The sequence below is a fragment of the Acomys russatus genome, chromosome 25 (assembly GCF_903995435.1).
Source record: "Acomys russatus chromosome 25, mAcoRus1.1, whole genome shotgun sequence".
NCBI lineage: Eukaryota > Metazoa > Chordata > Mammalia > Rodentia > Muridae > Acomys > Acomys russatus.
In genome coordinates, this window is record NC_067161.1 from 35870831 (window position 1) to 35897261 (window position 26431).

Sequence of the window (26431 nt, forward strand, 5' to 3'; positions counted from 1 at the left end):
AAAAGCTCCCTGCTGCTCCACCTTTCTCTCCAGCTGCTAGGAAAGCAACAGAGAACACCATGATTCTTTGGAGGGCAATTTAAAGAGTGTGACAATCTCAGGTTTTCACTGTCTTTAACACAAACTACTCCACTCTGAAAAACTTAACCAATGAAAATACTAAAACCAAAGGCTGAGGTGTGTCTCTGCAGGAGAGTGCTTGCCAAGCATGCACAAGATCCTAGGTTCAATCCCTGGTATAGGAAGAAAAAAAGAAGAAAAAGAAAAACACTTCAGCCAACTGTGCAAACAAACTTAAAGGCCAATCAGCCGGACATGGTGGCCACACCTTTAATCCCAGCACTCAGGAAGCAGAGGCAGGAGGTTCTCTGAGTTTGAGGCCAGCCTGGTCTACACAGCGAGTTCCAGAACAGCCAAGACTGCATAGAGAGACCCTGTCTCAAAACAAAGCCAAAAATAAAACCAAACTCTCGTGTGTGTGTGTGCGCACGCGCGCGCGCACGCGCGCGCATGCACAAAGGTCAGGTTAGTGTAGGACATGGGTTATTATATCATAAGGAGATAGTGCACCGCCATTAAGAAAATAAGACCCCTATTCAGATCTGGCCAATGGACGGCACATTCTCCACAGTTGTGTAGATTGCGACGACTGCCTCTGACATGAACCCTGGTGGCCCCTATTTGACCACTTCCCCTTGGTGGGGAGGCCTGGTGGCACTCAGAGGAAGGGGAAGCAGGCTATCCAGTAAGACCTGACAGGCTGTGATTGTATGGTCAGGGACAAGGTCCCCTTCTGTCACAGGTCTAGGGGAAGCGAATATGGTGAAGGGGGGGAATGGGAAGATACAAGTGAGGGGATAACAACTGGGATGTAAAATGAATAAATTATTTAAAAAATAAAAATTTTTTAAAATAAAAAAAGAAAAGAAGACAGTAATGCATTCTCTCAGCTTTAAGATGATGCTAATTACAAGCTATACTTTTGACAGAGCAATTACTCAGGAAAGAAAAACAGCTCTGTATCACTAAGTAAACAAAATGGCAAATGGTGGCGCACATCTTTAATCCCAGCACTCGGGGAGGCAGATGCAAGTGGATCTCTGTTAGTTCGAGGCCAGCCTGGTCTACAAAGTGAGTCCAGGATGGCCAAGGCTACATAGAGAAACCCTGTCTTGAAAAAATAAAACCAACCAACCAAACAAACAAAAAGTCAGATATACTGCCAATGACTAAATACTAAAAAAAGAGAAGGAATTGGCTTATGCTATAGATCTGAATAGATATGCTGAAATAATTTTAGAAGAAAAAAATAATCTGAAAAGTAAGTAGTACGTGTTATTTTATTTTCCAGCATTAAAAAAAAAACAACCAAAAACCAAACCAACCAAACAAAAAATGCTGAATGCAGGGTTTGCAGGTCTGTAAGCTCATCCACCTAGGAGGCTAAGGAAAGAGGAATCGAGGTGCATTCAAGGTTCACTGAAGCAACTTAGTGAGGCCCCAAGTTCAGTTCCTATTACCACAAAAAATTAAAACAAGCCTAAGGGAATGTAGTGAGCTGCTGTCAGCTGCAGATATCTCTAGGAAGATTCTTGATTCATTTTATAATGAACGTTCTTTCAGTTCTGAAATATGAGTAAAATAAATCTGGAATATGATGTAAGCAAGCTTTCAGATGTGTGTGAAGGAAGAAGGATGAGAAAGAAGAGGTCGTAGAAGGACCCAGACAGGCTACTGGCCTGGGAGGGAGGTGGGGAGGGGCTTGTGAGACACAGAATGTTCCTGCCAAGGGCGTGGGAGCTTCCTTCACTGTTGACCACTCCCTACATTGCAGCATGTGTCTCCAATACTGATACTGGCCAGACTTACCCTGAAGTCACCCCACTGTCCAGTTTACCTAAGCCTTCCTAAGCTTCCCTTTTAAGTTATGTGTATACATGTGCATGCCTGTATGTGGGTTTGTGCACGTGAGTGTGGGCACCCACACAGGCCAGAACAGGGGTTAGACTCTCTGGAGCTGGAGTTACAGGTGGTTGTGAGCCGCCTACATGAGTCATGGGAACTGAACCCAGGTCCTCTGCAAGAGCAGCATGCACTGCTACCATGGAGCCATCACTCCAGCTCCCAAAGTTCCCTCAACAGTTTCAGCTACTATACCACAAATACAGTATCTTCAGTGATCTCTGTGGTTGACACAGAGGACAGAGGCCTCCGCCATGGGCAGATGGTCCAGTGGTTTCCTTGGTAACTCTCCAAGATGATCTGGGATCAGTGGGAACCAGAGAGCCAGGTAGGGCCTTCATCCCTCTGGTCCCAGGACGGGAGAGGGCGCTCACTGACTACCCTATCCAGCCACCTACCTCCATGCGTTGCTGTTCCAGCATCTTCACCCTCTTCTCAGCTGTGCCCAATGCCCCCACCTCGGGGATTTTACCTGCCATCACACTGGCCTGAGGAGAAAGAGAGAGAGCCTTCACCAAAGTCTCAGAGAAAACTTCACTCCCCAGCCAGCTGCCCTTCTAGGACTCCCACCCCTGTCTCCAACCTCCCTGCTCCTCCCAGCCAGCAGCCACCAGAAGAAGTGTCACAGCTATGACCTCCTCCTTCTGGAAGCCCATGAGGAACTTTCTCCTGTGCTGATGGCTGCCAGCCTCACCATCCCGTCCCCAGCTCTGTCCACAGCCATCTTCTCCAAGTCAGCTCAGCTCTGGGCACTGCTGGTCAACCCCCATAATGACTCCCAAATCCCCTGACTGGGAAGGTGTGACTATGTATTTTTAAGAGTTACTAGGAGCCAATGAGATGGCTTAGAGAGTGAACGTCACTGTCTCTACGCCTGATGAGCTGAGTTCAATCTCCAGAACCTACATGGTAGAAGGAGAGAACTGTCTGTCCTCCGACCTCCACACACACAGGCAACTCCCAACACAAAATGTAAGGTTGGCAGACATCACAAGCCCGGATGCATGTGCTAAGAACTCAGCACTGTGCAGACGTGTGTGTGTGTGTGTGTGTGTGCGCGCGCGCGCGCGCGCGCACGGCATGCCACTTCTGAGATTCCTTCCAAATTCTGCAACCACAATCTAAGCCCAAACCTACTCTGCAAAAACAACTAGCCAGTATAACTCAAAGGGGCCAAGGTCATGAAAACAAGGTCATGAGCAATGTCACTGACATGAGGAGACTAAGGAGCTGTGACAACTGAATGCCATGTGGGATCCTAGGTTCAATTCTGGAACAAAGAAAGGACAGGAGTGAAAGATGTGTGGCATCTGAACAGTGTTGCAGTGCCAAGGTTAATTCCTACTTTGGTTAACTGAACCATAGTTACATAAGATGGTTGATGAGGTGTCCTGTGGTTCTGTAAGCTGGCCAGGGAAGCCAGAGGAAGGGAGGATGGGAACAGAACTCGACACTATTTCTGTGTAAGTTTAAAATTACCCCAAAACAAAAATATTTTGAAATTAAACAACTACAAGTATTGAGGTGACAACCACAAAACAAGGCTAGGAGTGCAAATGACTGTCACCAAGGCCTCGGTGTATGATCAAGACACAGAAGCTGGTCTGCACGGGTCCTGCCAACTGGAGTCTACCCCTCGAGTCCAATCTGCCTAGTGGTCTTACTGTCCCCACTCTCACACAGAGGCTGGGCAGAGGTTAGAAGCAGAGCTTGTGGGCCTCTAGTGCCCCCTGCAGGCTACGCCTGGTAAACACACCATGGCACTTAAAGAGGAAAAACATGTATCCAGTAAGGTGGCCTCCGAGAAAAGGGCAGAGATGCCTGCCCCCAGGAAGCCCACTGTTTAAAGCAACAGCTAAAGGCTAGGTGTGGCGGCACATGTTTTTAATCTCTGCAAAGGCAGGAGGGTCTCTGTGAGCTGGAGGCCAGCCTGATCTACACAGTGAGTTCCAGACCAACCATAGCTATACAGAGAGACCATGTTTTTAAAAATAAAAATAAAAAGGGGCCACAGCACTAGAAAGAGGCAAGGGTGAGATGGCTTTGCTGTTTAGCTGGCCACCCCCATGTCTGCTTGAGAGGTGACAGAAGAATCTTAATTGCATGAAGGCACATGACCTCTCCAAGACTGTTCCCAGAGATGTAAGTGGAAGGGACATCCTTTCAGGCAGAAGAGGCTTTGCAAGTCCTGGGTAAAGTACATTGCAACCCAGGGTAGTGAGTGCCCGGGATAATTACTGCACTACACAGTATAAAGCTGGCATCAGGACTTATGTTGCAACTGACTACTCACTTGAGGATGAGAGGGTTGAAAAGCATATTCTGATAAAGACTCGGTGAGAGGAGACTGGGGGATGGTGAAAATGGGGCAAGGCACACTTGGGACTTCTCTGTGTGCCAAGGCTGGACCTAGAGACGGGGAAGTGTGGGCCAGCACTGTGACATCCCCAGCCCACAGCCTTCCTTTCCATGCAGAGGCTCCAAGATGCAACCTCACAAGCTTAACACAATCCCCATAGCATCCCTCAGCCTGACACCTCAGTCCAGCCTGGAGTGCCTAAGATGCTAACCAGACTTTTGGGAGTCACCTTTCATGGGGGAGACCCTGACAAGACAAAATGCATTGCGGTGTTAGTACTGGGAACGAGTAAGACAGGGAACCCCAACTCCCATGAGCAGCAGCTGGACAATCCAAGCCAGCAAGCAAGAGAAGCAGCCAGTGGAGGCCGCAGAGCCACGTGACTGCCAAGAGTTCTGAGCATGTGTCTTGGCCAGGTGTGGTGGCGCATGCCTGTAATGCCAGCATTCCGGAGGCAGAGGTAGGTGGATCTCTGAGTTCAAAGCCAGCCTGGTATACAAATGAGTCAAGGACAGCCAAGGCTACACAGAGAAACTCTGTCTCAAAAAAAAAAAAAAAAAAAAAAAAGAGTGTACTGAGTATGTGTCTCAGGGAATGGGACACTCCACGTGGGGTGAAGGCAGAACAAAGAGCCAAGGAGTGGTCATACCGCAGAGGCAGATGCTGCCCCAGGAAACATGGTCTATCAACTAGAACCTCCTGCTGCTGGAACCGTGTGCCGGAGGAGGTAAGCTCACTCTCACTGAGCATCAGAGCAGAGCAGATCCTGGTTCTGAGAAGCCTGGGATACTAGAAGAACTTCCTGCCACGCACCTGCTGCTGTCCGGCCACGCCCTTCTTGCCAGCACCCCCTGTCTTTGGGGAGCTGGGCTGCCCACAGATGCCCTCTTTGCAGCTGCTGTTCATCAACAGTTTCTTGAGCTCCATGTTTTCCTCCCTGGATAAGGGACAAGTGAAGAAGTCACAATGTCAGCCCTGAGTTAAGAAGCCTGTGAAGCCAAGGACGTACCGTCACAGGCACTGCAGCAGTGTCATGGGGAGTGCAACGAGACCAAAAGGACATCTGTAAGCCACCCAGTGGGTGTGCAGGCTTCATGATAACTTTACCAGAATTTCCCTATGTGTAGGTTGTCGACACACATGGCTCCTTCAGGGCTTATCATCTTGTTCTCATAAGAAATCTCTGCCCCTCTGGTTATAATCGAGTGTCCTGGCTCGGTGCTAGGAGGTCCTGAGCACTCACCAGCATCTGCCACTCCCCCTCCTTAACACAGGGCAGGCTCCTGGCTCAGAGCTGGTGTTGGCAGAACCATCCTCACACCTGTCAGTGACTCGGGTCCACTGTATCTGCTTTCATGGTTATCTTCTGCTGAGCACAGATGATGCTCCAGGTGAGGCCTCCTTTATAATTTACAGCCGGTGTGGGTGCTCACACCGGTAACCCCACCGTTTGGGAGGCAGAAGCAGGATTATGGAGCCTAAGGCAGCTTGAGGTACACACACACTGAGTTCTCTGGACTATATAGTGAGACTGTTCCAAACAAAAGAAGCAGAAATGTAACTAAGCAAGAGTGAAATTCCCAGCTCATGAGCTAGGTAGTGCCAGGGGCTCGGGATGATGTTTGCAACATAGATACATTCCCTCAGCTTCCATCTAATTACAGAAACACCACAGAGTCAGATGGCTTCTCCCCAGGCTATTCAGCAAGAACTTGAATTCCTGTCTTCTCACCCATGAGCCTTTCCTTCAGCCTGGGCATCCTTGTCCTTGACGTTATCCATGTGGTCCATGAATAACGGAGTATGGCTTTAAAGCCCCAAGGACTGGGCCATCCAAAAGTAAATCAAGGCACAATGATAAAAAAAAAAAAAAAAAAGGCTGTGTTCACGGTGACCTAGAAGCAAGTCCTGGCTCTAACACAGACTCTCTTGTCTAAGAGCTAACACAACACTCTGTTACCCAGGACCACAGTGAGCAGGAACTGTCACTACCTAGTGAATGTCTAGGTCCTTGTAGTGAGACCCTTAGGAAGCCCCTGCCTCTCTCTGAGCCTATCTTCCCTCATACAGTGGGGTTAGTCTGCACAATCTGAAGGCAAAGGCCTTTGAGATCCAGCAATCACAAATTCCTGTTTGCCCAGTCCTTTGACATTGTGACAACAAGCCAAATTTGCAGCTCACTTAAAACACCCCAACTCAATCTTGCCAAGGACAGAGAGGCTGGGGTAAACTTAGGCCTTCCCACAGGCCTGAGTCCAGAGAGGGATTCCCAAGATCCCAGGAAAAGCGAGCAAGGAATGATGGTGACCACCAGGGGGCAGGAGAGTCCTGAGCCAGCTCCAGTTGTCCCCAGGGGAGGAGGGCCGCTCTCACTGTGGTCTATACTCCTCCCTTCCCGAGATAAACAGAGAGCAAGGGAAAAGACACCAGAAGATCTGCCGTCAGAACAGGGCTCTGCGGTGTGGCCTCACCCTGGGAACTACCGTGTCACATTATACCCCCTGCCCTACTCCTTGTCCAGTCTCGGGGACCTGGACTTACCGCAGCCTCTCAGCAGCCTGATCTCGCTGTTCCAGGCCCTTGTCCAGCTTGGACTTCAGGGCTTCATTCTCCTGGCGCAGCTGCTCACACAGGGTCTGTGGGGCAGATAAGCAGACAGGCCCACGGGTTAGGAGGGGGCACGTCCCAAGGCATGCTGATACAAGGGGGCTGGAGCGGCAGCCAGCCCAAGCAGGACAAGACACTATATCGCCTAGATGGGAAGGACGGCTGGAAGGCAGGCCGCTAGCCCCATCCATCCAGGCTTCTCTTCCATGGGAGCCAGCAGTAAGGATGTCTGATGGAGGATCCGTGCTGGGGTCCTGGTCCTCCCAATGAGAGTTTATTTCCTCGTCTTCCTCTCACAGCTCTCCCTGTCTAGACTGCTTCTCCTTGCCAGGCCTCCCTGTCTCATGTCTCATTTGATGTCATAAAAATATTTATTTAACTTTTTTTTTTCATTTTTAGTGAGGCCTTACCCTGTAACCCAGTTCACTCTACACCTCAGCATTGGACACCCAGCAATCTTCTTGCCTCGGCCTCCTAAGGTGCTAGGACAGCAGGTATGCGCCTGCAGCGTTTGTTGAGTGAACCAAGAAACAAATCAGAGAATGAGGAGGAACTGGATCCAGCTTCCTCCACCCAGAGGCTGAGAAACAGAGCGGCTGTGGCCCTGCGCAGGGACTCCAGGGAATGGAATGTCCTGCTCCTGTTCCTAAGGGAAGGCTACAATGACACTTCACTTGTGGTTTTTGTTTTTGTTTTTCGAGACAGGGTTTCTCTGTGTAGCCTTGGCTGTCCTGGACTTGCTTTGTAGACCAGGCTGGCCTCAAACTCACATCAATCTGCCTGCCCCTGCCTCCCGAGTGTTAGGATTACAGGCGTGTGCCACCATGCCCGGCTCCACATTTCACTTGTTACATTGTCATTCCAGGCCAGAGGGCTGTCCTCCAGGTAAAAGCACACGGGGTACAAACCAGATGCTATAAGCACAGTTATCAGCAGTCAAAGGCCACCACCCTCCACCAGAGAGCCTGAGAGCAAGAGAGCACACCTGCGAGCTTGCTTACTGTTTGTTTAAAAGATTGATTTGTTGCCGAGTGTGGTGGCACATGCCTTTAATCCCAGCACAGGAGGCAAAGGCAGGCGATCGCTGTGAGTTTGAGTCCAGGACAGGCAAGGCTACACAGAAAAACCCTGTCTCCAAAAACCAAAAACAACAACAAGAACACTTCCCCCCGCCCCCCACAAAAACAACAAAAAAGAGATTGCTCTGTTTTTACTTTATGAATAGAGTGTTTTGCCTGTACCATATGTGTGTAGTGTCCACAGAGGCCAGAAGAGGGCGTCAAATCCCCTGGAACTGGAGTTACAGAAGGTTGTGAGATGGGTGCTATGTGGCTGGGTACTAAACACAGGCCCTCTGCAAAGGCAGCCAATTGTTCTCTCCAACTTTGCTTTGTTTTTTGTTTTGTTTTCAAGACAGGATCTCTCTGTGTATCTCTGGCAGTCCTGTAGACCAGGCTGGCCTCCAACTCAGAGACCCACCTGCCTCTGCCTTCAGAGTGGTGTGATTACACTCATGCACAACCACCGCCTGGCTTTGTCTTGGTTTTTGAGATGGGGGTCTAGCCACATAGCCCAGGATAGCCTTGAACTTGAGACCTCCAGCCTCAGCCCTTGGAGCTGGTATTATGGGTGTGAGCCTTCATGTCTGATTTGCTCACCCATTCTTTCACCAATTGTGTATGAAGTTCAAGGCACTGGGGTACTATCCCTCTGCGAAGTCAGCAGTCAGCAGAGAGACAAACTAAGAAAATAAACTACCCAATAAAACAGAATTGTTGCAAACTGTTAAGAGGAAGTAAGGGGGGAGGAGGGCTGGAGAGATGGCTCAGAGGATAAGAGCACTGGCTGCTCTTCCAGAGGTCCTGAGTTCAATTCCCAGCAACCATATAGTGGCTCACAACTATCTATAATGGGATCTGTGATCTGATGCCCTCTTCTGGCCTGGCAGGCAGAGTACCGTGTACATAATAATAAATAAATGAATCTTAAAAAAAAAAAAGAGCAAGGAAGGGAACAAACAGGAGACTGATGTAAGATGCAGGTTGCCATCAGGGAGCAGGATATATCCCCGTTTGAGTGCCAGAAGATGATGCTCAGAGTGATCTTAGCCTTTGTATCATGGCAAGCTTTTTTTCTCAGGGCTCAGCTCAGAAACTCCAAAGCCTTGGTGGCCTCTCAAGGTCCCCTTCCCCAGCCTGGCCCTGTGGGCCCGCTACTACACATTCCCGTTGCTTCTCTAGTCTCCAGTGCGAGGATGTCCTGTGTGCTCCTTGCCATATAACCACAGTAGAATTCGCCTGCAAGGTTACACAGGGCACACTCCCTCCTTATATCAAGGTCGACTGGCAGCACAGAAACTGCAGACCATGACTGGCATAGGAGAAGGAGGGGTCTACCTCTACATAGGGAGCCTTAAAGTGACAGCTCTATCCAGATGGACGGGGTGCTCACATCCTGAGCAGACCCTCCAGCAGCCTCACGTTCACCATCTTTGCAATGGTCACCAAGTAACTGTAAGTGGGCCACAGTTAGCTGCAAAGCCCTGCAAGTTAAGGTGGTCTGTGCAGTGTGGATAAGCACCACCAAACAAAGCTGACAGTGACCCATCTCCCAGATCTGGGTTCTAGATTTCACAAGGGTCCCAGGAGGGGGACACTGCTAGCTCAACTCCTGACAGGACAGAGGAGATTACTGCCTTGTCCAAAGCCATACAGCAACAAAGACCCAAGGGCAACATAACTGCAAAGCTTGACCTGTCCGAGCGAAGGAGTCAACCGTTGCCCCTGCACAGGAAGCCTTTTGAGAGGGATTTCGGGAAGGCAGCACATAGGGAGGGTAGCTAAGGGCATGAGACTTTAAAGACAACACATTAAAGCTGGGTGTGGTGGCTCATGTCTGGAATCCCAGCCCTCAGGAAGCTGAGGCATGAAGATGCTATGAGTCTGGGACCAGCCAGAGGTAAAAGTGAGATTGCCTGGAAAAAAAAAAAAGAATTGAGGTTCTAGTATCAGGCCACCATTTGGGTTAAAATAAAAAGGACAGTTTTTTGAAGGCTGTTTGCCTATCTAGGAAGGAGTTGTATAAATGGCTCCTACTGCAGGGTGCAAAACCTGCGATAACACCAACGCAGGCCACAGGGTGAGCTCAGGGGGTAGAGGCTGGTGGATCTCTATGAGCTCAAGGCCAGCCTGGTCTTACAGTCAATTCCATGGCAGCTGGTGATACATAGTGAGACCCTGTCTCAACAAAACAAAATAAAAAAACTAACCAACCAACCAAGCAAACAAACAAAAAATCCAAACCAAAATAAAACAAAAGAACAAAAGAAACGAACTAAACAGTGCAGGTGATACCCAGCCTGCCAGACCACATCCCTCAGATTCCTACAAGACCCACGTCCCAATTTCCTTCTTTTTCCACACACTTTCCTACAACTTCCTTACTGCAGTCACCACTGTGAACAAGAAGCCCCAAGTAGGCCTGGAATCCAGCACTCAGAAGTTCCCATAATTAACCCTGTACCCCACAAACAGCTGGTGGGGAAGGGGGGCTGGCTTGCCTCACCTGAAGGATGGACGTGCGTTGCTCGTTTTTATGCACCTTGGAGGCCAACCTGTTGAACTCAAGGGCCATGCGGCCCAGGTGGGTGAAGAGCTGGCTGTGGTCGGGCTCCTCCGCACACACACTCAGGGTGGTCTCCAGGCGCTGCAGGTGGAGCATCAGGTTGCCATCCTCTGGGGGTGGGGGCCCCAGCTCCTGTGGGAGCAAATGGATGATCTTCACCAAGCCTAAGCAGGCAGTGCCAGCCAATTCTCCCACTGCTTCCCCATTCTTCATGACTCAGTTTCTCCTGTGGCCTCTACTCAGCCCAGGGAAAATTTCCAGTTACACAGGTTCCCTATCTGGAGCTGACTCACAGGGCAGGACCTAGGACTTCCAGGCCACACTGGCTGGCCTCACAGCACCAAGGCCATCTTCCTCCTCTGCTCAGAGTTTTATAGAGTGCCTGAGGGTAGCCAGTTCCCCCTCCCCCAGGCTCGGCATCCTCTCAGCAGCGTGTGTCTATACTCCCCTCCTTTACTGCACAGCAAAGCTGACAGAAGTGCAGACAGAGAGGGTGTCCCTAGCTGTACACACCAGGGAGGTTCCCCAGGAGCTTCTGCCTGGAAGTGGGCCAAATATCATCTATTTCTAAGAATCACAGCTTTAATACTACAAAAAACCTCAGCCTAGTGGAGTACTTTAAAAGACAGCAGCTTGGGCAAAACAGCTCAGTACTGCTCTCTCTAGAACATTCCTACTGAAGCCACAGCCACAGTTAATGACCCCATCAGACATAAGGATCTCAGTGGGAACTTTCCTTCTCAGGGCATCAGTGCTGGCTCACAGCCGGGTGTTAGGCTCCCGACCTTCCCCTGCCCACGCTGTGCCAGACCCCAGGGTTCTGTGGGCCTCACTCTATACACCCCAACATCTACCCCAACGCTCACACACTTCAGTCCCTCCACAGGCTCTCCCCCAAAACACTTCAGAGAATCGCCCCCAACACTTTCAGAAAACCACCCAGCAGATCCCCCATCCCTCTCCTACTTTAGGGAATCAGAGCCGAACCACAGGGACCTCAGGGTTCAGGCTGAGACGGCGAAACACACCGACAGAGAACTTCCTCAGAGCGGCCCAGTCAGGACATGGCAGAGCCAGCCCTACAACTGGGGTTTTCTGACCGCAATCCAGGGTTCTGTGAACTCCTACTAAAGTCTGTGGCAACTGAGTGCTTGGCCTGTTCCCTGTCAGCACCAAGTTGTCAGAAAGAAGGAAGAGGGCCGCATCTCTCTCCAATTCTGCATCCTTTCTCACAAAGGCCTAGGGAGGGGTGGCCAGGGCTGCTCTCTGAAGGCTCATGAAGTGCTTCAAATCCCTCAAGTTTCTCCAACTAGCCCACAAACTTCCAGCAGGAGCTGGTGTGCTCCTGGCTTGGCACAGACGAGGCACACTGACTACACAGGGATGTTTAACTCATGGTCGAATGCTGAAACCTTTCTGAATGAGGAAACCTTGGCTCCTCAGTTGTGTCTCAGAGTCCTCAGGGACAGAACAGGTTGAGAGACATTAAGGTCTCAGGACACAAAACACTGAGGTCCTATCTCACACTAGCATCATCTGACAGGATGCTTCTCTCAACACTAAAGACTAAACGATGGTGTGAGGGAGGTTGCTGTCTGCGGGTAAACAAAAAAGCACCAGCCCTCCAAACCTTCAGAACCCGAGGCAGCAGAGACAGCAGCATCAGGAAAGGTGAGGCCGTGTAGCTCTGGCACAGTAACAATTTAAAAAGAACAGTAGGGTATGCCTATCAAGCCACCAAAAAAACTGGGTTAGAGAGAAGGCGTTTAAGAGCACTGACTGCTCTTCCAGAGGTCCTGAGTTCAATTCCTTGCAACCACATGGTGGCTCACAACCATCTATAATGAGATCTGGTGCCCTCCTCTGGTGTGCAAGCACACGTTTGGGAAGAATACTGTATAATAAATAAATAAATCTTAAAAAAAAAAAAAAAAAAACCGAAACCCACAAACAAAGCCCAAAAGAATAAAGCAAGCAATAATTGGGAAAGAAGGGAGGGGTGAAGAGGAGATATGAATTTAGGGTCTCTGATGAATCTTGCAGTATTTTCACAATAGGTCTCCAAGAAGCCTGACATTTTAAGGAAGAGGAGAAGGACAGCATGGTTGGCACCAAAGTGGTAAGCACTGCACGGTAGGGATGGAGCGGCCCCTCTGAAGCCGTAGGAATGTGTGCACCCCACATGTGAACAGAAAACTTACTCTCCAACCCACCTGTTCCTGGGAGGAGGTTAGGACCTGCACAAAATGGTGAATTACTCCCCCACCCTCGCCATAAGCACCAGGCGGACCCTTTCCACACCCCCAGGCTTGGAGCCTACAGACCCACAATGCTGAGTCATCATAACGGACGGAAAGGTGATTGGTCCAGAGGCCAGTGAGGCTGGCAAGAGGCCCAGGCTTTCACAATAGTGGGGTGCTGCCTGTGTGCCCCAAGCCGGGGAAGTCACGAGCAGGGGATTTGCATATGAGAGCGAGAAGCACCCCACGCTCTAGCCCCTCTGCATCCCCCAGGGGACCCGAGGGATCGGAGTGGCCTCAGTGCCTGTCACAAAGGGGCAGGCGACAGACAAGGGGGGGAGCGGAGGATGTGCTCAGGGGGCTTGCCTGTCTGCTCACTATCGCGTGTCGAGGCTGGCTGCCAGCTTCAGGTGGAGAGTTCCGCTCCTCAGTGAGGACCACTTCAAAGTCAGAGGAGGCGCCCTGTGTAGAAGGTAGTTAGGGGCTGCCCGAGAGAAATGCACCCTGTCCCCAATGAAGAGAGGCAACCAGTCACATACCATTCACACGAGATCACCCAGGAACCCCAGGACTGCCATCCTCCTCCTTGTGATCTGAGGTCATACCCGTGAAACAGGGGTGCGGGGTGAGCTGACCTTCAACCCCTATTATCTACTTGTTCATCTGCATGTGTTCAGGTGTACGTGTGTGTGTGTGTGTGTGTGTGTGTGTGTGTGTACATGCGCGCACACACATTCTGCTGCCACAGCACATGTATGGAGGTCAGAGCACAGGCTTTGGGCGTTGCTTCTCTCTACCACGTAGGTTCTGGGACTAGAACCTATGAAGCCACCTCACTGGCCAGGATTCTGTATTTTAAAATGTTTTCATGACATGTATTCTCCAAAGCCACTCACGGAGTGGTGGCATTCTCTTTTGACAGATGAGGAAACCAAGCTCACAGAGTCAGGTAACACAAGCCACGTCAGCAGATCCTACCAGAACGACCAAACTAGCTCCTGGGCTCAGGTGTCCCTAGCTCACCCCTGAGTGGCAGCAGCTGTCAGAGCCACCACCAAGGAAGGTCCTATACCGGCCTCACCAGCCCAGCCCAGGAGAGGACTGATCTGAGAGCACCAAGGATAGGTCGACCAAAGCGAGGTGGTGGCCAGCCAACCTTTTATTTTTCCATACCTCTAACCGTTCTAAGCAGACTGCACTGGTTGTTCAGGCAGCTGATGGGCCCAAGTCCATCTGGACCTGCACTTGGCTCTAAGATGTCCCCTTAAACCTGGCCAGAGCTGGGGAGATGGCTCAGTGGGTAGAGCATTTGCTATGCCAGCAGGAGGACCTAAGTGTCCCAGCACTCATGTAAAAAGCACAGCTGGGCATCTGTAACTTGTAACCCCAGCACTGGAGTGGACAGAGACAAGAGGATTGTTGGGGCTTGCTGGCCAGAGGATTATCTGAAAACAACAAACTCTAGGTTCAGTAAAGAGACTTAGGGGTTAAGGCAGAGAGCAATAAAACAGGACACCTGACATCCTCCTGGACACAAGCACACACTGGAGTAAACCCCCATGCATATAACTCCCCCCCAACCCCTGCAAAACCCAAAGCCCTCTTGACTTGCAGAGACTATTCAGTTTTCCCTGTCCTGAGATGGGGGTAGGACATATGGGAGAAACCAGGCCAGCTGGCTACCTAGTCATAGCCACCGTGACCCCATCTGTGGTCTCAGCCCTACTAGGCCTACACTGAGTTCCATTCATGACCTTTCTCCTCACCATCTGAAGGATCCCTCAAGGACTGGCCCTACAACAGACACCAAGCTAAACTTCTCCACTGAACCTGCAGGACATGGTTTCTGAGCCTCTTGGGCAGTGTGTGTCTGCGCTGTCGATGAGCACATCACAGCTATACAGCTGCCCTGCCCAGCGCTCCAGACGGATGTGCTGTGGGAAGAGCTTCAGATAGCCAGTCAACAAGTCCAAATGCAACTTACGCTGGATGGAGGCTTGGAGGCTGGCGCTGGCTTCTCCATGGAGTTTTTGGTGGTGGTGGTAGTGGCGGTGGCAGTAGAATGCACTTGGGCCTGTGGATCCTGTCCTGGAAGATCAAGACTGTGGCTAAAGAAACCCAGATGGGATGAAGCCTGGGCCCAGCCCACAGGAAGAACACTTGATGGAAGCCCTCTGACTGAGTCTCACTTGATTGGGAGAAAAGGGAGGCTGTTCCTTTAAGACAAGATGCTAGCTTAAATGACTGGCCTGAGCAATGGGGAGAGAGCTGGAATAGAGAACCTGCTTCCCAGATTTTTTTTTTTTTTTTTTAATGTTTTTCGAGAAGAGGTTTCTTTGTGTAGCCTTGGCTGTTCTGGACTTGCTTTTGCAGACCAGGCTGGCCTTGAACTCACAGCGAACTGCCTACCCCAGGGCTTCACACATGTTAGCTGAGCACTCTACCCACGGAGCAACAGGCTCATTCTCTGTTCTCATGACAGCCCCTAACCAGGGTGTTAGCAAGGTCATCAGCTTGGCTAGTCACTCTGTTAGTAACTGTAAGACCTGGACTCAAATGCAGCCCAAGTTCCCAACTACTGGAGGCCACCACTGCAGAAGCCCCGTGAGTATCTCCCCATGGCCCTGGAGTAGAACTAACACTAATCAGACACTGCAAATAAACAGCTGCCTGGGCCAGGGAGGCCTGGAATGCCCCTCTGACAGTGCTAAGGCTGACACTTCTGCCTTTCTCATCTGTTCAGCAAAGATTGTGACCCTTGGAAAGAAAGGTGTCACAGGTGCCTGGGTAGCATCCTGAGGGGCAGCAGCAGGAAGTGCTCAAGTCTGATGTGGGAGATTGTCTCTTGTCAGTGTGGACTTGAGACACACTGGAGTAACACAAGGTGATCACATAGGGACCAACCCTAAGTCATTGTCACCGTCTCCTTTAGCAGACGCAAGCACTGCTGAAGGCTAACAGGCAATGCCAGTCTTCTCTGGGCCTCAGCCTTCCTGACTATGAAACATAAAGGGGGAGAGTGACAGAGAACTTGCAACTCTCGTGCCTGGGGGGACAGGCTGGGCCTGCCACATAGCAGTTGTGGATTTACTAACCATGCTCATAAAGCCCTATACGGCTATGTCTTAGCTGCCATGGACCACTGTGATGGATTACTAATGCCTGCCGGGGCAGCAGGAGTGCTGAACCACTGCAGTCTTCTGAGGTCCCTTATAGATCTGACCGCCTACGGGTGCTGTAGTCAAAAGATGTGTGTGGAGAAAATGGTCTGTGTGAGAAGAGGTATGCCCCGTGGTGTCCAGGGCCTGGCAGTCTGGATTCAGAGAAGACAGGATTTCTGGAAGCTTCTGGTACCTGTGAGCTCAGCCAGAGGATCAAAGGAGTCCAAAGAGGGAGCAGGTGGTGATGGAGGCAGCTCACTGTCCTTGACCAGCTCCTCTGCCTTCTGCCGGAGCCTGGATGCTTCCATCTGAGACTCCTCCAGAAGCTCTCCTAGAGACAAGATGGAGAAGCACACAGATTTACCCAACCCAGCGCATGGCTCTCCCCCATCCCTGCCCCACACCTGGCCACAGTCTGACTTCATCCTCACCTTGGCTGTGTGGACTGTAAGTCCAAGCCTGTGCTGGCCCCCACCAAAAAAGCAGGCCAGCTAAGACGAGTCTGGCAGTGGGGCTTAAGGAAACCTTCCACCTCTGGCCTCCTCTTCCTGCCCACCTCTCCCTCCATATGTGGCCAGCCCCTTCCCACACCCCTGCAGAAAGCGAGGGGTTCTCAAGGCGCTGGCTGCATTCTAAGCCTCGGTTTCCCTTCTGCAGAGGGAGAAAGGAAAACTCCCATCCCTCGCCCACCACCATCATAAGTGGGTTCTGCCAAGCAGGGAAAAACACTTGGAAAGCCAAGGTGCTAGGCCCTCCACACCAAGTCTGAATGCAAAGAAAGTGACCTCCAGACACAGTGTAAGGAGAGTGAGGAGGGAAGTCAGTGAAGGACCCACCCCCAAAGGAGAAGCATGCAGTGGGCAAGGAGGGAGGAAGGGAGGGCTGGGCTGGGCAATGGTGCTAGCTTGAGCAGAAGCTGGAGAAAGAGGGCCAAGGGCCCTGCTGTACTGAGCTGTACGCCAGTTCTGCTCCTGGCCTGGCATTCAAGCCCTGGGATCTAGGGCTGCCCTGGTACACTGGCTCTCCTCATCTCATACACTTCACTTCTGCAAATGGGAGGTCACTCTGGTTCCAGGTCTACCAACTGGGCCTTCTACTCTCTCCCCGTGCATGCTTCCCCCTTGGTCCCTCAAAGATATTCTTTGGGGGTGGGCAAAGTCAGGGCTGGGAATGCCATCACCAGGCTACAGAAGTGCACACAGATGCCAGGAGCCAACACTGGGTCACAGGGACAGCAGCGTGAGAGGCAGAGGCACCTGCCAGCCTTTGTGAGGGAGCTGGCATTGCAGGCTGCGGGAAGAGGGCCAGCAGGGAGAGGGGCATGGTCTGCTTTACCTAACATCTTTATCCCTTGTATTTTTCCCTTCAGCCGAATATTCTCCTCCACTAGGCGTTCAAAGGCTGCGGATGCCTCTCCCAGAGGCGTGCTGCCCCCTGGGTCGTAGATCCGGTAGGGTCCTCTCCCTTCCATGAGGGCAGTTCAACCCTTGCCGTGATGGCCACCTAGCTGTAGGGACAATGGCAGACATCAGAGGGCTGGCCAGGCCCTTAGGTCACCTTTTCTGGGATGATGCTCGTCTGCCAAGGCTCCAAAAAGCAGTCCCATGACCCAGAACACCTCACATCAGGCTGGTCTGACCACAGAACCACATAGTACAGCTGTCACCTCTTTTGATATTCGGCTTCTATGAATATAACAGGAGCGGCATCCATTTCTTTTAGCAGGTGCACTGCACTGTGGCTTCTATTTATTTATTTATTTATTTTTTAGCGTTTTTCGAGACTGGGTTTCTCTGTGTAACAGTTCTGGTTGTCCTAGACTCCCTCTGTAGACCAGGCTGGCTCTGAACTCACAGAGATCCACCTGCTTCTGCCTCCCGGTGCTGGGATTAAAGGTGAGTGCCAGCATCCTGGGCTGAGTTCCTGCCTGCTTGGCCCTTCACAGTACCCATCACAACTCCAGTAATGATGTGAACACCGAAAACATACAGCACTTGAGGAAACGGATTGGTCACAAACTGGCTATGGGCCTAGGAGAGCTCCTCTTCCTCTCTTGGAGAGGAATAAAAGCCTTAAACTCAAACAGTGATCTTCAAGGTAAGGAAGAAACCCCAGCCATGTTCTAACACTCTCCACCTCCTCCTTGGGTCTCAGGTCAGGACTGCTCTGTCCCATCTGCACCTTAAGCAGAAGAATTTCCCATCAAACCACCATGTAGCACATCTGTAGTGAGCCACTATTTATCTGTTTTATTTCATTTGAAACCACCCTGCAAGTACTGCAGACTTCTGGTCCTGTGTCTTAGTAAAGCAGCCTTCACTCATTCGTTTCTTCATTCATTCATTCATTCATTCGACAATAACTTTTGGGGTTAGAAAGGGTGGTTCTAATCTTAGGTGTTGGATAGTACTCTGGGTGTTGGGTACCAATCTGGGGTGCTAGGCAGTAATTCCAAAGGTTTACATGGGAAGTGGGAAACTTAGGAATTGGGGGTACTGAAACTGTCCTCCCAACATCATCAGCCCTCAGTAAAAACTGCTTCAGTCAGGAGCCTCAATGGCCCTTTTGACCTCCACACTGTCCACTAACGACAGTGTTTACCTCTGACGCACTCTGTTGGAGTCCGAATGATCTCCTTATTTTATAAAGCAGCAAAGGAGGCTGCTGAGCTTAAGCACCTCAGTCAGCGGTGCCAGTGACTGGGCGTCAGACGCAGAGCTCTGCCTGGATGGGTCACAGCTCCTACCCTTGCTAGATTTACACGGTGGGAACTGATAGCTCCCTCAACACAGGCCAGAGTGGCAGAGTTCAGTCCCATTCATGGGTAGCTGCAGGCCACTGAATAGCCTCTAGCTCAGTGGCTCGCGACCATCCTAAATGCTGCGACCCTTTCATATAGCTCCTCATGTTGTGGTGACCCTCAACCATAAAATTCTTTTCACTGTTACTGTATAACTGTAATTTTGCTGCTGTTATGAATCATAAGGCACATATCTGTCACACAGGATATCTGATACGCAACCCATGTGAAAGGGTCATCCAACCCCCCACAAAAGGGGGGGGTCAAGATCCATGTGTTAAGAACTGTTGTTCTGGCTGTTTCCTTCAGTGTAAGAACCATTAGCCTTATGCTGGGGGTGGAGCCAAGGCCTTGTACACCTCTACCAACACAGCCACAGCCACAGCCACAAAGCCATCAGCCCCCTTTCATCAAGAGTGCTGGTGGAACACACTGGGCCAGAAGGGCAAACAAAGCTGTAACAAGCGCCCCACCCCCACTCCAAGGCAGACAAATACCAGATGAACACCCATTGCAAGAGGTATCCACACCCCTCTGGGCCCTGTGAGGCAAAGGGCAGCTTCCTATACACCCACATTGCTGGCTAGGAAGGATTTTTTTTTTTTTTTTTTTTTTTAACTTGAAAGGTCAGCATGCACTGCAGAGTGGCAAACAATGATGTAGCATTGAGCAAAAGGAGACAGTGTGGGTGAAGTATCAGGCAGGGCTAGCAGAGAGCTGGGTGCTCAGGGCTCCAGCTGGCCGACACGCTCACCTGTGCTTGTCACCATGTGACTGCACCTGGCTGGAGCCAGCATCTGTCCCTTAGGCTAACACTTCCTGGGCAGAAGCAGGCTTTACATATCTCTCTTTTCCTGTCACCAGCACAGGAGAGAAGGTCATCCCCAAGGGAGGAACAGAGTTCACAGATTGAGGCTGGAGTCACCCAGAGTGGCAAGTAACTGCTGGTAGCCTGGTTTCCAGCCCCACCCCCTCAGGTCCACAGCAGACTCAGAGTCAGTGTTATGGGACAGTTGGTGACTTTCTAGGTGGCTTTCTCAGTAGGTGGAAACTCCAGGGAAGCAGGGACCAAGCCCATGCATGCACCAGGGCTTCTTCAGGAAGCAGTGAGAGCAGAGGTCCAATACACATCATTTCAAGGCCCAGAGCTAGAAGGGACTTGCCCCACCTCCCAAGAGGCCATGTTTAAACTGCCCAGCCAGCCCAGCCACCATCGTTGTGCACAGTGGCAAGGTGCCAGGCCCATACTTCTACAATCGCTGTCACTGTCTCCCGGAAATGCCCAGGCAAGGCCAGGTGGCAGCCTGGTTTGCAGGGGCCAACAAGCAAGGACAGAGCGATGACCCCACCAGGGCCTTGTGAGGAAGACAGCTGGGCCAGGCTACCCGCAGGGTAGCAGACTCAGGAGGAACCCAAAAAGGAGCGACCTGAGAGATGGCCGGAGGGAAACCGTTAAGAGGAGACGCGGGCTTCCAAACCAAGCTCTGGCCCAGTGGCCAGCACACTTCCAGAATAGCGTCTGCTGGTACGTGAGGACCTGGGGACTCCAAAGACTAGTGCCAGAAGGGCTCTCCCAAGACAACAAAGCCAGGCAGGAGAAACTTGAAGGGAACTGCCAGAGACTAAGAAAGTGACCAGGAGCGGATGGTATAGTCCCCAAGGCCAGGGCAGGGGACAGACAGGAAGAGCAGAGTCTGCCTTAATGTGAGGCTCCCTCTGGGCTCAAGCAGAGCCTGGAGCAAGGAGGCCAAGGCCATACAAAGGTCTGTTTCCTTGTGGGTCTGGCTGCAGATTCTCCACCCACCAGGGCCCAGCAGGAGGCTGTAGTAGCCACCTATCCAGAAGCCACCATTCAGCAAGGGACCTTTCTGCAGGGAGACACCAACACCTTGCCCAAAACAGAGAGGCACTGATAAAAGAGGCAGCCAGCTCAGATCTTCTAATCGAGCCCTGAGCTGCTGGGAGTAAGGGCTCCCCATGACCCTCCCTGGATGAGATCTGGGGCTCTACAATGGAAACTTGAGAGGCCTGGTTTGAGGAAGGAAGAGGACCTAGAGTCACAGTCACCCAACAAGCACAGAGCATGAAGATGAATGATATTGCGACTCTGAATGCACTGTGGCTGAGGAGCAGCTAGGGGTGTACATGGGGCAGGAGGGTGGTTGGGGCGGGACAGTGGACCCCTATCCCTGACCCACTTCAGGAAGAGAGAGCTGGAAGGGTCAGAACCATATTAAACTCACATTCATCCCCTGACTATCTGAGGCTGCCTTGCCACAGCCATGTTCCAATGGCTTAGGAGGTGGGAGCAGGCACTAGAGAGGATGGGGTACTGGACTACGGGAAGGGCCCCTGATGACCCGCCAAAGTCATGCTTATTTGCATAGCCACTAGCATTTATGAAGTACTCAGTCTTGTTCTTTCACCTGACTATCCCAACAACTCTGGGTGAAAGACATGATTGAGAGACAAGATCAGCCGGGCGTGGTGGTGCACGCCTTTAATCCCAGCACTCGGGAGGCAGAGGCAGGCGGATCGCTGTGAGTTCGAAGCCAGCCTGGTCTACAAAGTGAGTCCAGGACAGCCAAGTCTACACAGAGTAACCCTGTGAGAGAGAGAGAGAGAGAGAGAGAGAGAGAGAGAGAGAGAGAGAGACAGACAGACAGACAGACAGACAGACAGACAGACAGACAGACAGACAAGATCACCAAGCCCAGCTTAGGGACTTAAGCCCCACTAATGCCTCTGGTTTCTGGCTGTATCAGGGGACAGCTATGCCATACAGGCCTGGAGACAGCCAAGGAAGGTCTCCTGGCACCAAGGGGATGTGATGGCCCCAGCACATCACATCAAGGTGACAAAAGTCTATGTCCTCAGCAGAAGAAGAGCTGTGATATGCTAGTGGGTGTGGCCAGAAAAGAAGCAGCCTGCCCCCCTCCTGTTATGTGACCTTAAGCTCCTGTCTTCTGCAAGGGGAGGGAGCCTGAATGAGTAAGTCATCCATGCCTGACTAGGTAAAGGTGGGTACTGTCCTCATGACTGAAGGATGGAAGTGAACCAAGCCTCAAGTGTTAGAGCGGGCCAGGGGGCAGAGGAGATGTACAGCCTTCGAATCAGGAAGAAGGTTCCACCCAGGACTAGGAAAGGTGAGACACACAGGCATGGTCTTAGATACACACTGCACCCTAGGGCCTCACCTGCACCAGGCCCAGCTCTGTCCACCCTGAGCTGTGGGATGCTGGGCCAGTCACTCATCAATTCTGAGCCTCAGCTGCCACCTGCAAAACAGGACTATGAAAGCCTCCCCAGGCGAAGGTGAAGACATGTAATGGTGCATCTGTACCTAGTGGTGAGGGGTTCTCACTTCACACTTTATTTCTCAAACGTGATTTACTCAACAAGAAAACATGTGTTTCACAGTGAAATAACACAATATAACGAGTAGGTGGGACCCAGCTCAGTATATGGCACACTTTAGTTACAAAAGGGCAAGAGGACCCCTCCACTGACACCCTATCCTTGGTTTAGCCATGGCTGTTCTGGACTTACTTTGTAGACCAGGCTGGTCTCAAACTCACAGCGATCCGCCTGCCTCTGCCTCCCAAGTGCTGGGATTAAAGGTGTGCGCCACCACGCCCTTCTGGTTGGCTTTTATTTTTATTTTGCCTGTGTGTGTGTGTGTGTGTGTGTGTGTGTGTGTATTGTGTGTGTGTGTGTTTGTGTTGAGTGTGGGTGCTGACGTGTGTGCATGCGCGAAGGTCAACTTTCTGTGTCATTCCTCAGGAGCTATCTACCTTCTTTTTTTGAGGCAAGGTCTCTCACTGGGACCTGCAGGTTCAATGATCTGGCTAGGCTGGGTGGTGAAGAAGCGCTCAGGGATCTGCCTGTCTCCTCCACAGCACTAGGCGTTCAGGTATGAGCCATCACGCCTGTCTGGGTTTTTTTAATTTTAATTTTTTAATTTTTTATGTGGGTTCTAGGACTCAAACTCAGTCTCTTCCACAGTTCAAGCACTTTACTGTGCTTTCCCCGCAGGCCCCTGCTATTTACTTATGTACCGTGGGGCGGAGGATGCGACCTACACGCTCTATAAGCAGATGGAGCTCCAGCTGTCCTTAGTTTTTTTAGACAGGATCTTACTATGTAGCAAACCTCAAACTCACAGACCTTCCTGTGCCTTTTGAGTCTTGGGATATAGCCGTGTGCAGCCAAGGACAACTTTGGACTCTAGATTCTTCTCTGGTCCTGGATCCCGGCGTGGGCCACCATGCTTGACTGGACTGCAATTCTTCAAGGTGTTCTCTAGAACTAACAGTTCAGGATTGCTACCGCCACAGCCCTCCTTTCTGACCTTAACAGGATTATCACCCGTCCCCAGCTCTTTCCTGTATGAATTCTAAACCCATCAATCTGTCCATGAGCTTATTCAGAGATGCAAAGGCCTTTGGCCGTGGGCTGTTTGCAGGCCCAGCTACTCCAAGACAGGCAGGGCTCCAGCCAAACCTGGGAACTGTGTCCTTCCAGCACACATCCCTCCCTGGGCTCAACTGCCTCTCTATGCTACACTACAAAGGGAGCCCCTACTGTCCCCTGGCACCTGCTCCACAGCACTGGCCTGACACCCAACCTGGGATTTAGCTGGGTAAAAATGACATGCCCAAGGGGTGCTCCAGAAGATGAGATAAGGAAATGAAATAGCTAGTTCAGCACCACCATGTACCATGGACCATGGACCACGCTGGCTGAACCATTACACACACCACCTCACCCAGAGCCAAGTGTGCTCATCGCTGCTTTCCAGCAAGGAGGCCAATCCACCTGCCTAGACGGCACGTGGGAGCAGACTCAGAGGGGTTAAGTCATCTGCCGTAGGCCACACAGCTTGTTGTGGTACAACAAACAATCCGGCTTCCAGTGCCCAGGGAAGCAGGAGATGGCATCGTACAAGGAAGTGTCCTGGCCCTGGCTTCCATCTGTCTGCCCTGACCTGCAGTCATCTTCTCAGGCTACAAGGCAGCAGAGGAGACAGGGTCTGCAAGACTGACTTTGGCACATGGCACAATGGTGCCTGCATTGTTCCTGGTTCTACTTCCAATGTCCAGGGTCCCATGTAAAGAGAGCAAAATGTCACTCCTCTTATGCCAGCCTGTAAGGTTCTGGAACCTCAAGGTTCGCCTTGTGGCTGACCAGGTCTTGTTCCTGGCATTGTCCACCACCTGCCAATCTACTATCCTAGCTGAAGCAGGCCCTGAGGCTGGACACAACACTCAGGTGTCGCCTCGTGAATAGACACATGGGGACTTTTGCTTCCACCCTTCCAGGTACTGGATATCTGTTGACAGAGCCATGGCATTCACGTGCGTTTCTTACAGTTGCGTCTCTTACAGTTGCGTCACCTATAGAAAAAATATCTGCTATAGTCAGATCGGGAATGTCCCCCAAAGGCCCAAATGTTACAAAGTTTGGTCCCAGGGTGCCTCACTCTCCCCTTTCTTTCTGCTTCATAGCTGAGGAGGTGGGTGCCTCTTGCTCTCCACCCCTCCCCGTGGGCTCCTGCCATGCTACCCTGTCTTACCACAGGCAATCACAACTGGCCATGGAGCAGTGCCCAAACCTACAAAACTATGTGGCAAAGTAGGTCTGGCCTCCTTAAAAATCCACGGATAGCTGGGTGTGGTGGCACACACCTTTAATCCCAGCACTGGGGAGGCAGAGGCAAGTGGATTGCTGTGAGTTCGAGGCCAGCCTGGTCTACAGAGTCCAGGACAGCCAAGGCTACACAGAGAAACCCTGTCTCAAAACACCCTCCCAAAAAAAATCCATCAGGACGACTGTGTCTTTTATCAATGCTGTCACCAGCCTTTGTGTCCACAGGCCACGCTGAGAATCAAGACCTCCTGTAGAGAAGCAAACTGGAGGCTATTTTCCTGATCCACTGTGCAGAGTTTGACCTACCCAGTGAATCTCTCTATCAAGGCCTCCAGAGATTTCTGCACCAGCCTACACAGGGGCTAGATGGCAGGTGCACCACTACAGTCTTCATAATAGTGAAAATATCCTGAGGGTCATCAAAAGGACGCTGGTTAAACAAACTAAGGTGCAGTCAATCTGTGATTTACTATATAGCGATCAAGCCCAGGGGGCTCACTACTTGTGAAGACACAGAAAAAGGCCCATAAAATAAAAAGCCACGTGCAGACTATGTGTGACAGGATCATATTTTCAGGGCTCATACTCTATCAACATGCACAAAAAACAGGTTGGAAGGATCCATGCTAAACCACCACTGCCTGACAGGCCGGCTGAGGGCTACTGACTTCTGAAGTCCTTCCTTAACACTTTGTTGGGGAAATATGATCGGTAGGGAGTGAAGGGCACAACTTTCACCTTAGGCGGGGCTCATCCATCTTTTTTTTTCTTTCCTTTGAGACACGGTCTCATGTAGCTAGTCTGGCCTCTTATTTGATATGTAGCCAAAGGTGACCTTGAACCCGAGCCTTTGGCCTCCACCTCTCAAGTGCAGGTACCCACAGAGCCCAAAGGGAGGAGGGAAAATACAGACTGCAGGTACCATACCTCAGGCCAGGAACAAGCACAGGAAAGGGCCTTGGTGTGCCCACACCCAGCATGATATGGCTCCCAGAGAGCCTGGTCCAGAGGGCCAAGCCTAAGCCAAGATCAAGATCAAGATCAAGGATCAAAGTATCACATCATGGGCTGGAGAGATGGCTCAGAGGTTAAGGGCACTGACTGCTCCTCCAGAGGTCCTGAGTTCAATTCCCAGCAGCCACATGGTGGATCACAACCATCTATGATGTGATCTGATGCCCTCTTCTGGCTTGCGGGTGCACATGCAGGCAGAGCACTGTATACATGATAATAAATATATAATAAAAATTTTAAAAAGTATCACATCACACTCCCAGTGCTTTTGTCACCAGTAGCCCCAAAGGGTTGGTTGGCACACCCATTGTCCTTCATACCAAGATCTCTCCCCTAGGCTACAGCCCAAAACTGACAAGAGGCATCACCGAGCTAGGGTAGCCTCAATCATCAGCTGAGAGGCCAACCTTAGGACAAGAGGGACCAAAAAGAGAGACAGAATAGCCTGTCTCTCAGCGTCCAAATGCCACTACTGGCTTATGCAACCCTGTAAGTCCCCTCTCGGAGCAAGATGCCAGCTTTTGAGAACTTTCCTTATACCAAATATGGTGGGAAGTGAATTTTAAAGACTCAAGATTGGCTCTGCTGCCTCTCCAGGGCCCCGTTTTTGTTTTTTTTGTTTTTTTTTTTTCTTCCTATGGGAAATCCTGTGTGAACCAAGTAGGAACCACAGAACTGTCTGTAAACTTTAACATAAAACCCAAACAGGTGTCACAGTGGCTATGAAAGGACTAGAGAGAAAAAGGCTGAATCACAAAGGGCAGCAAATGGCCCACGAAAAAGAACATGAATTGACACATTGTGGAGGTGTCTCAGGTAACATAACACAGCAGTAAAAGTGAACGGCGCAGCACATGCAAACTTGGATGATTCTCTTTCATGAGAAGTTGTCTTAGAATCGGACAGTGAGATAGCGCAGAACACATTTGCAACATACAAAACAGAGTCACATGCTGGTCAGGGATGCGCACATTCGTATTCAAGTTGAAAGAAACACAAGCGAGGACTAGGAAGT

The 26431-nt window shown here is 51.0% G+C and overlaps 1 protein-coding gene across 1 annotated transcript in view; it reads right to left on the reverse strand.

Annotated features, from left to right (window-relative positions):
- The window catches only part of Tnip1 (TNFAIP3 interacting protein 1), a 45568-nt gene that overhangs the window by 14239 nt on the left and 4898 nt on the right, over nt 1-26431 (reverse strand). The window contains exons 2-9 of the mRNA XM_051168184.1: nt 17289-17460; nt 16147-16284; nt 14777-14880; nt 13171-13254; nt 10493-10684; nt 6863-6957; nt 5135-5258; nt 2361-2450 (exon numbers count right to left, since the gene is read on the reverse strand). Of these exons, the coding sequence (XP_051024141.1) occupies nt 2361-2450; nt 5135-5258; nt 6863-6957; nt 10493-10684; nt 13171-13254; nt 14777-14880; nt 16147-16284; nt 17289-17424 (963 nt within the window). The 5' untranslated portion in view covers nt 17425-17460. The remainder of the gene's footprint in view (nt 1-2360; nt 2451-5134; nt 5259-6862; nt 6958-10492; nt 10685-13170; nt 13255-14776; nt 14881-16146; nt 16285-17288; nt 17461-26431) is intronic.